Source organism: Eurypyga helias, unplaced genomic scaffold (assembly GCF_000690775.1).
Source record: "Eurypyga helias isolate BGI_N326 unplaced genomic scaffold, ASM69077v1 scaffold6246, whole genome shotgun sequence".
Lineage (NCBI taxonomy): Eukaryota > Metazoa > Chordata > Aves > Eurypygiformes > Eurypygidae > Eurypyga > Eurypyga helias.
Window position 1 is genome coordinate 31,939 of NW_010257181.1, and position 10,877 is coordinate 42,815.

At 39.0% G+C, this 10,877-nt stretch overlaps 1 protein-coding gene across 1 annotated transcript in view; it reads right to left on the reverse strand.

Annotated features, from left to right (window-relative positions):
* LOC104511342 (probable phospholipid-transporting ATPase IIB) overlaps nt 1-10,877 on the reverse strand; it is a gene marked incomplete at its 5' end in the record, with an annotated part of 43,930 nt that overhangs the window by 14,887 nt on the left and 18,166 nt on the right. The window contains 4 exons of the mRNA XM_010153913.1: nt 999-1,169; nt 1,733-1,816; nt 2,962-3,054; nt 4,838-4,999. Of these exons, the coding sequence (XP_010152215.1) occupies nt 999-1,169; nt 1,733-1,816; nt 2,962-3,054; nt 4,838-4,999 (510 nt within the window). The remainder of the gene's footprint in view (nt 1-998; nt 1,170-1,732; nt 1,817-2,961; nt 3,055-4,837; nt 5,000-10,877) is intronic.

The following is a 10,877-nucleotide window of genomic DNA, read 5'->3' on the forward strand; positions in this document are numbered from 1 at the left end:
TGCTGAACTTCATCCTCTTATCACTACTGTGGGTGGCCAAGGCCGTTGCCTCAACCAACTTTCATATCCCTGACCTATTCCTCCTTATTTGTTCATATGAAGACTAGTAGAGCATCTCTCCTTGTTGACTCCTCAATCCTCCACATCAAGAAATTACTGTCACTGTACTCCAAAATTCTCCTGGTGTGCTTGTGCCCTACTTTGTTGCCCTTCCAGTAGATACTGCGGTGGTTTAAGCCCAGTAGAAGGACCAGGACGTGCAAATGGGAGACTTTTTCCAGCTGTCTGAAGGAGGTCTCTTCTACCACTGCTACTTCTACAACTACTCTACTTCTTGATCTTGATCACACTTTTTCTGCACAAAGGGTTTGGCACTCTGCTTCAAGCACAACATATATAATCTTGCCCACTCCCCTCAGATAGTGCTGATATCTTTACTTCAAACCCTCTCCCAAATAAATGTATTACTTCTAAACGTGCAACTGTTAGCTAACACAGCCTGCCTATGAGCAAAACACAGGCCAAACTCTTGTGCAAAGCTTAGGACACTGTTCCCTTTAACATGACTTGAACAAACTCCAAGGACAGTTCTGAATTCTAGTTCAAACAAATCAACTTTTGATCTCTGCTGAGACACTTTGTGAGTGCCAAGCCTGAAAACATTGTTATCATATGAATCTTGTGCCAAACCCATTTAGTGCCAGCTAGGGCAGTTTACTGCCCTGTAGCCAAGGGATAAATGGCTGGGAGTCACATACATTTATCCATTGGTAGCTTTCCTGCAGAAGTAAGCTTAAGATCAATGAAACCTGTGGTGGACAAGGCAACTTCACACACAATGCCTTGTTTATTTCTGCTAGCTCACACCCAGAATGTGCTCAGGACTTGGCATATTTCTTACTTTGAATGAACCTGAATATAGACAAATACAATTCACTTCTTGTTAAAAAGACGTTAACAAATGATAACCTGTTATGTCAGCAGTATGTGTTTAGTACCTTTATTCCAGCATTTCTTAGCATCTCTAGAGTTGGTCTAACATCTGCTTGCAGCTGATCTTCTACGCCAGTGAGACACAGCAGTTCCATTTCTCGCTCCAAACTCTCTACAACAGCAGCAACCTTCAGGTTTCTATCGTGTATGCTTAATTTTGCTTGGTTATATCGACTCTGTTCACACAAATATAAAACCACTTAAGAGTTTACTATGACTCATAAAGCACACATTCAGTCTAACAATCAGTTATAATACGGATTCGTTAGGCTAAGTTTGTCTGTCAGTATCTTTAAAGAAGAACAAGATTACAAGAGTTAATTTTACTTTACACCTGACATTATACATGTTTTTTCTGAAAAATCACCTCAAGAGAATGTCTTCTGAAGAGCTATTAAGAACTAGGCATCTAAAAGCAGAACTGCCCTTATCTTTGAGGACAAATAGGATTTTTTTTTTAGGTCGTGATGAATCTACAGAATTAACATTATGCTATCTTCTGGGAAAACACTGTGTAGTCACATAATAAAGCAAAACAGTAGGTTTCTGTATGACTACAGAACAATCACTGATGCATGGCAAATAGATTGTTTGCCACACCTCAACTACAGGTATTTTAAATATGAATTTTTAAAACGTGAATCATCGGTTTTGCCACTTAACAGAAAAATAAAGAGGAATGTTTCCCTCGAAGTAACTAAATATGGTGAAGCAAAAGATCACTCTTGTCCCTTCATACCTCAAAATCTTGATACTGTTCTTCAGTCAGGGACTTTTTGGCAACAACCAGTGTACGCAGTCCTTCTCGTGCCATGTTACCACACTAAACGGACCAAACCACAGAACAGTTATGCAAATGTTCAACCATAGGTACACGTTTTACACTAAATGCTAACAGGGGATATCTGTGCTGTAAGTTTTGGTGTTTCTTTGTACTCATAGATTATTTTTGAGAAGCCACAAACAGAACAGAAAGCAGGTCCTCCAAATGAAGTTCTATGCTGTTGGTAAGCAGATTACATTTCCTCTCCTCACCTAAAGAAAACCTCTTTTAGGTTGAAGCTTTAAACTATTTGAGGCATGTAATGGAGCTACATTTTCATTTTCCACTGAACGTACCTCTTATCAGAACAGTATCCACACATTAAGAATAGCCATGAAATAGCACGTCTTAATGAAAAACAAGGCTGTCCAGTGCAAAACACTTATTGATTTGACCTCATAAAGCTAAATAAATTAAACAAGTATTTTACAATTAATTGTGCATCATTATCGCCAACAGTAATTTTTATGACATTTTGCTAGGTCTTGAGGGAGTTTAATTTATTCATGTCCCCGAATAAATCAAACCGCCCTGCGGCAGATATTGATTCATATTGCCAATACCATTATGAACATACATGGTGTAATCATTGCATTAACATACTGTCTGTATGTAGGGTCAAAACAAGATGATTGCTGGTACCTACTAAAGCCACACAGCGAAAAATACTAGTCAGATTTGAAAGCCAGTCACTAGCTATTTTATATTGTTTAATAGGGTTTTTTTCCATGTTTATTTCAATTAAGCTGCAATCCTTAAACTTCATAATTCATAATCATACATCACTGTATAATTTGACAAATTAAAGGCATTTCAGGATAGATAGGTTTATAGCGAATACTTCTCAGAAGTAATTAGGTTTTATGTGAAAGGTCAGTCAATGAAAACCAAATTCCTCTGTTTTAAGTAGGAATGTGTTCTGGTACGACTACCTGCTTTACTTTTCCTGTGAGTTATTCAAGAATTGGAAATCATACTAATCCCTTAAAACCCATCCAGAATGTACGTAAATGAACTTCAAAACCCATTACTGCATTGGCTCAGGCTGTCCTTTCAACCTATTTCAATAATACCTGGCATTTTTATTTTAAATTTTTAGTTTTTACAAGATTTTAAGTTTTAGAAAATTTGGTTTTGTTTCTTACCTCTTCTTCTAACCAATCATTGTACTGTACAATAGTGGACATTGCAACATCTGCACCCTTCATGTAAAATGTAATTTCTCCTGAAGATTCATCCTAAAATTTTACAAACCATAAAATAGAGTGGGGGGAAAAAAAAAAATTGTTTATACAGTCAAAACCATTACCGACCCGTTAGAAACAGTCAATGGCTTATCATTTATAAAAGATGAAGCACTTTGCTAAGAGGTGGCTAAGTTTCATTACTTGATGTTACTACTTCCAATGACATCTCTGATTACATCAAGATGCACATTTCCTACTTTCTCACAGAAAAGGATCACTTCTAACTGAATCAATGTAACAGATTCTAAACAGCCCTAAACTGCCCATCTAAATTTTTAAAGTGTCACTGCTATGCTCCCTCTAAGTACTGAAATATTTTGTCTCTTTGGTGGCATATACCATCTCCCCCATAACAGAAAGTCTGCTCTGTATCTTTGAAATACCCAAGTAATTAAAAATCTACAAATAACTTTGTGTAAATGCTTGTAACAGATGTTTTGATACTGAAACATTCATTGCATATTCAGAGAATTCATGCACAGGCAAATATAATCCAAGTCAGGAGTTTCTGAGGTATAGCCTGTCACAGATGGAATGGATTAGTCTGACCTGCAAGCTGATTAGGGTATCTCTGAACACGTCACTGTTAAACAGGCTCTTAGGGCCAGCCTCAGCTAATGAAACACAGACTTGCCAAGGTCTCTCCAGACCTGGACATGCACATATTCTGCCTGAAGTACCCTTGCCTAAGGCTGATGGTATGCGTCTTATCATCACAGGCAAGTTAAAAATGGGATGAGTTTGACACCCATTTAACTGGGACTTGGCACTAATCTAACCACCTAACAATGTCTGAAGATGTTCTGCTACAGTGTCTGATTTTAGGCAGAGAGAAGTATGCAGCGTGGGTGGCTCAATATTCACAGAGATTTTAAGCCTTCCTCTTAGTATGGTGTGGCTTCCTTGTCTCTGAGGTTTTAATGATCGTTACTATGCTCCCAACTGCACATCTGGGAGACACCTAAGCACGTATCTTGTGTGCAAGCCCTGCGGGTTGTACTGTGTGTGCACACCAGTTCAGCAAAATGCTGGCTCCGGAAAAGCAAAAGCACTCGTAGTATTACTACCAGTTGTCAGACATTTCAGCCATTGATTCAGGCCTTGAAGAGGCAACGTATTTTGTATGACAGCAATAAATGGAAGATTTATGGGCCTACAAGGAAGCTGGGGGGGACTTTTTACACGGGCCTATAGTGACAGGACAAGGGGTAACGGGTTTAAATTGAAAGTGGGGAGGTTTAGATTGGCTATCAGGAAGAAGTTCTTCCTGGAGAGGGTGGGGAGGCACTGGCACAGGTTGCCCAGAGAAGCTGTGGATGCCCCATCCCTGGAAGTGTTCAAGGCCAGGCTGGATGAGGCTTGGAGCAACCTGGTCTAGTGGAAGGTGTCCCTGCCCATGGCAGGGGGGTTGGAACTGGATGGTCTTTAAGGTCCCTTCCAACCCAAACCATTCTATGATTAAAAACAAAGACTTAATTAAAGGCAACTTGTGGGATTAGAGGTTAAGCATGAAGTATTGAAATTAACATGTTCCCACATAAAAGAAGTTTGTCCTTTACAAAGTGCTCTGCAACACCAGGTTAGCTTGATTTTTCCACAACTGCTTGCCTAGTATTTCATTTGTACCTGTCAAAGGTATACTTTCCATTTGAAAATCTTGTATTATACACCCCCTCAAGGACCAAATTTCCACTGAAGTTTATAAAAATAAACATTCAGTAACAACATGTTTTTGAGGAATAAAAAGCAACACCCAAATCCCCCCCAAAATTACCCTGACTATGATCCCCATGCGCTTGCTCTCAGAAGTGAAGGGAAAGATCTGCAGAATGTAGTATGTCAGAATGTGTCCACCCGGGGTCTTCAGCTGCATCGAGGTCAAATCCCTGCTAACCAGAGTGAGACCAACACTCTCTGTCCACTGCACCAAAGCTACCTAAAGAAAGAGAGAGACGTGTTCAACTATGAAAGATCTATTACCTTGTTATATAAATTAGGCCAAAGCCAAACAACTGTTACTAGGTTAAAAGTCTAAACCCTTCCAAGAAGCTAGGGGAAAAAAAAAAGTGAGTAACAGTAGACAGAGTACAAAATCTTAATACATCAAATGAATATTTTCCTTCAGAGAACTTACAGAAATTCTTATAATATAAAAACTTACTTAAACTTATTCCCGCAAATGAGGCATTTGAAACACAATGTTCAGAAATAGCAGTGCTAATAAAACCCCCCGAGATATATTAAAGGACATCCAATAGAAATCATGGAAAACCAGAATACAATTTCTGTACCAACAACACCATAATGTAAGATTTTAGGATTATTTCCGTATCTACAGATCTACAATTACTTGCAGGTTGAGACACCATAATGTCTAGTAAATAGATAAGCAATTGATCTTACTTTAAGCTTGCTTTGTTCACTTTCTTCATTTTATTACCTTGTTTCAACATTAATGTAATTAAATTCTTACCATATCAAATGAGATGAAAACCCAGCTTACAATACCGCATCCCACATACAAGCTCCTGAAAATTACTTTTACCAATCCAGAAGTGCTGCATTATACAATAATCACTATTAACTACTACTACATGGCACCTTAAATCCACATATTAGTGATTAGGGTTTTTTTTTCCTTTTCTTCAATTTTTAAAATTTTGCTGCTTTAAAGTGCATGACATTTAGCTTCTACTTTCTTCTTTGTTATGCTTTAAATAATGCACTAGGTATTCTTCTATCACCGCCACTGTGTGGTTTATTCCTTCAAAGAATTAATACTTTAGGAAAACTGCTTTACTATTAGTTTTTATACAAGCCATATCCCCTATCTGAATGGGAAGTTTCTGATAAAAAGAATTCTCTCCTCAATTCTATTTTTGTTTTTCCAAATGCTAATCATTATTAGAAACCAGATTTTTAGGTGACTAGGTAAGGTAATTAGAGTGATGTTCACATGATTTTTATGGAACCTGCATCTGCTATTCATCTCAGGTAAGGTGAAAAAATAAAAATCAAGCAGTCTGATAAAAGACATGTAAGTAGTAAAGTCCCTATGTAAGTTCAACAGACATGATGACGAAAGTTCACTAAGAATTTCACCCAAAGCAAATAAATCACTGTAGCTTCTTATGAAAATCAAAAGTTGGGGAGGGGAGACTATAAATTGTATGAACCCCTAAGAAACCCTAGTAGTACCATCTGTGTAGGCATCACCAAATGAAAATACAGTTACAGATGAACAGATGCAGTTACAGAGAACAAAAAAGCACACTTTGAAAATCACTATTTTAAAATTTCAAAAATCACAGGAAGTCTTTTTAGAGATTTTTTTTCTTCTTCAATAAAAGCACCATATAAGCTCTAAATGATCCAATATTCCTAAGGTTAATTTTCAATTTTCACAGTGAAAGGGTACTATTACATTCTGACCTGTAAATTGCATCTTTCTACTAATACCCTATCATCTCATTTGTAGCAAGGACTTAAGTGTTCTATATTTGGTGACTCACATCTGTTTATATTCTGTTTATGCTTGGCTGCACCTACCATTTGAATGAGCATTTTGCAACACAGTCAGTTTGGATTCTTATACCTGGCCTACACACAAGTGCATGGTGTTTTCTGTGGGATTTTTTTGTTTTGTTTTGTTTTTAAATTGATCAGTGCAAATACTATAGCAGAAAGAGTCCATAAGGCTCAAGAGTCAAAGAGACGGCTAAAAGGCAACTGAACAAACTCAGGAGCAAGATATTAAATTTGACACTCATAATTCAGAATGAATTAGAACAACTAGACCTTAACAGCATCCAGAACCTTATCATTAAATATATGAAGCTTTTTAAATATGTATTTTACATTTTTTTAAAAGCATTTCAGAAGTGGCATGAGAAATCTAAATTTTAAGTCTTAACAAATAAAGCTATACTGAATGGCTGGCTATACAGAGTTCAGAAAAAGCATACTACTGTAAATCGCTCTTCCCCCCTCTACAAGTATATTCTCTTCTAATGTGAAAACTCACACTAAAACGCTCTTGCAATCTAGTGTGCCTACATCAAGAAACCCGAGAATGCCAAGTAAATACAGCAGCTGTGGCTTCCACAGAGCTTAACGTGTTGGATGGAGTCAGATAAAACAATCAAAGGTTGCACACTGGAAAGTCTTCACTGGTGATGCTGCCATTTTGCTTTGAAAAAAAAAAATCCATTCTAATTATAATATTTATTTGCCGATAACCATGAATTTCCTAACACATGGGGATGAAATGTGTCAAGTTTCCTGAATCCAGGTGAGGGACTTATTTGAATATTTTGAGCATCTTGTCTGGCTTATCACCAAGCTTCCTCCTACCGAAACTGGATTCCTGGGAGACAGAAGTATGTTGGTAGATACAGGGTCCTCCCACTATTGAGACTCAGGTGTGCACCTGATGGCACAAGCTGTGTAGTGTTCCCAGGACAGGTGATGTAGGTGGAGTCAAAGAGAGCTTCTGTGGTTTCTAACCTGCTAGTCGTCTTCCTTCTCAGTAGCAATCCAAAGGGTAAAGAGGGCTATCGACCTCTCACATGCCAAGGTTAAAGTAGCAACTTGCAAATTAGAAATTAAGGCAGCAAATATGTGCATTATGAAACAGAAATGCAACAGATCTGACAAAAGCTACTGAGAAATACCTCGTTTAGTGTTTCTTACCCAAATCTTGCAGATGTTTCTATTTACCACATGCCTACTGTTGAGTTCTGGTTGCCTCTGTTCGCAGTGTTTCACCGCTAGAGATCACCCAACCCTCAGAGCTTCCATAATTCACAGTCCCAAATATTAAAATTCTTCAATTACCACAGCAGAGATTTCCATTCGAGTTCAAATTCAGAAACTTTGTAAGGAAACTTTCTCAACTCAAGCAATAACTGTGTGACCCACAACATAACCTACAGCAGCGCCAGCTCAGGAGGTGGAAGTGGTTTTCCTGAGCAGGACGGTGTGTCTAGCTCAGTTACCTGAGAAACATGCATCTCGAGGGGCATGAAGAGAGGAAACTCCAGAAGCACTGTTGTTGCAGACTATGGCAGCCCTGCATACTAATGTTTCGGGGACATAATAATTTGCTTAGAAATGTTAATTTGTGGAACTAAACCAAAACAAGCAGTTTATAAATATTTTAGGTGGCTTCTAGGAAGTTCCACAAAGTACACAATGTTTTTAAGTGACAATAATGCAATTACCTATTTTATCAGTCACAAAACCTAAGCCTACTAGAGTCAGAAAAATGAATAATTAAGGACTTCATAAATCCCATGAAGCACACAAAAAAATCCCACAAAACCATTATTCCTGTTGTAGACTCAGAACTAGATATTCAATTAGAACATTAGACTGATTTTAACTTAAAATAAATACTAATCAATGATTTTAAAGAACTTCAGAAAACATGTAAAATGATGGCCCACAAAAACCTTGGCATATTAATTTGACAAGCAAATTTACATTCTAAATGATTTTTTTTCCTAACCATGGTGCCAACTTTTTTCTTTTAAGGAAAAAATCTCTTCTACAAGAAGTTCTATTAGTCTATGGCCCCCATTTAATAACCCAAATGAAAATAATTACGTGGCAGAAAATGCTACAAATACCTAAGCACACGAGTCAATAGCCAGAATGCAGGTTGACATGCAAGATGAAACAGATTGTCCACGGAAAGCGTTTTTAAAGGTACAACCATATATTTTATTTACTGTCAATTCTGAGAATGAAGGAGTTAAATATGCCCCTGCCCAATCAAATAACAGGAGTTTGCTTCTCTCTGGAGTGGTGCGACATGGCTTTACTCCATTCAGTCAGTATGCGCAGGATTGTCCCTTACACAGCCCAGCTGAAAGCCCATCTCGGAATTCTCCTGACTCTTCCCTGTGAGGGTGAATAACTTACACAAGGAAGGGCACTCTCATTCCCTCTTAGATTTACCACTTCCCTAGCTTCATGTGAACCAACAGGAAGTATCAGTTATCACCCAGGTGTCTTACTAATTTTCAGTTGGAGAGTTGCAACACTAAGTTCCTTTGCCCTGCGGAAAATGTAACTACCTCCAGCTACTTGTCACCTTCGTAGCGTGATGGCACGAAGAAGTCCCAGTTGAAGAAAATCTGATATCGTCACTTAGAAAAATGAAACTCGCCTTGCCTTTGGGCACATGGGATTGTAAGTCCACAAAGTGAGGTATCTGAAGCACCCTGCTGAATCTTGGACTTCAGTTACTGGACCAATACTAAAAGGCTGCAACTGCATGGCAGAAGACGAAAAAAATGCCCTAAGGCTGTTTTTGCTCACTTTAGGTACTAAATCAATCAAGATTGGAAAATACAAGCCATCATACTACTACTGCTCACTCGGAACTCTGGGCTATTTGGAACTCAGCTGGTCTTAAGAACCTAATCCACTAATTTTTTTTTAATAATAGAATAATTTGAGAGAGAATGATGCAGAAGTAGAAAAAAACCCATTGAAACAACAATCCACCCCACTCTTAGGTTGGGTAAATTGAAACAGAGATTGGATACTTACTTGACGAAAACATAACCTTTTGTCAATCAAGAGAGAACAGCAATGCGTATCTACGAAAAAAATATTCAAGCCTCTATTTAGACTGAAACTGTCAAGGCCCTGAGTGCACCTTCCTTCCTAGCAGTTTAAGCAGCTATGGTCAAGACCAGCTCACTATCAAGAGCTGTGATAAAGAAACAGCTCAAAGAAGTCTCCATAGGGGCTGCTCTCTCCCTTTCACTTTGCTCTCACACTTGGCCCTGCAAAGGCTACGCTGCAGTCACATTGCAGCTATGCCCACACTTGACCATGTACCCTGTTGATCTGGCTCTGATAGGCAGACAACCTCCTGGCTTTGTGCCTGTCTCACTACCATGAACGTTTCTTGCAATGACCAGACCGTGGCTAATGCTGGTTACTGCCTCAGGACCTGATCCTGACAATTATTTGACTTCTTGGCGTGAATTCAGACGTGACTTGTCACCACCGACCTGTACAACAACCTATACTCTTAAGTGTCCCTGGTTTCCATCACGGGACAGGCTCTTTTTGCCTTGCTTGAGTATTGTGGGACTCTGCATTGCATCACTGAGGTGACTGCCTCTAGCAGCCCGGCTATGACCCTCCGCTCCGGGTTTCCATTTCCTTGCAGGCCAGCATGCCATTGCTGCTCTCTAGTGAAAATATTTAACCATTCAATATTTACAAAGTGTTGCTCAAAACAGTTTACAGCCAACTAATTGTCACTTTCAACATACAATATTCCCTGTTGAGCTAACACCACTTGGAGAAAAAGATCCACCACCTTGTGGCTGGTGTTCATAGAATGATAGAACAGTTTGGGTTGGAAGGGATCTTTAAAGGCCATCTAGCCCAACCCCTCTGCAATCAGTAGGGACGTCTTCAACAAGATCAGGTTGCTCAGAGCCCTGTCCAGCCTGGCCTTAAATGTTTCCAGGGATGAGGCATCTACCACCTCTCTGGGAAACCTGATCCAGTGTTTCACCACCCTCACTGTAAAAAAATTCTTCCTTATATCTAGTCTAAATCTACCTTTTCTTAGTTCAATACCATCACTCCCTGTCCTGTTGCAACAGGCACTGCTAAAAAGATGTCCCCATCTTTTTTATAAGCCCCCTTTAAGTACTGAAAGGCCACAATAACCTCTCCCTGAAGCCTTCTCTTCTCCAGGCTGAACAACCCCTACTCTCTCAGCCTGTCTTCATAGGAGAGGTGTTCCAGCCCTCTGAGCATTTTTGTGGTCTTCCTCTAGACTC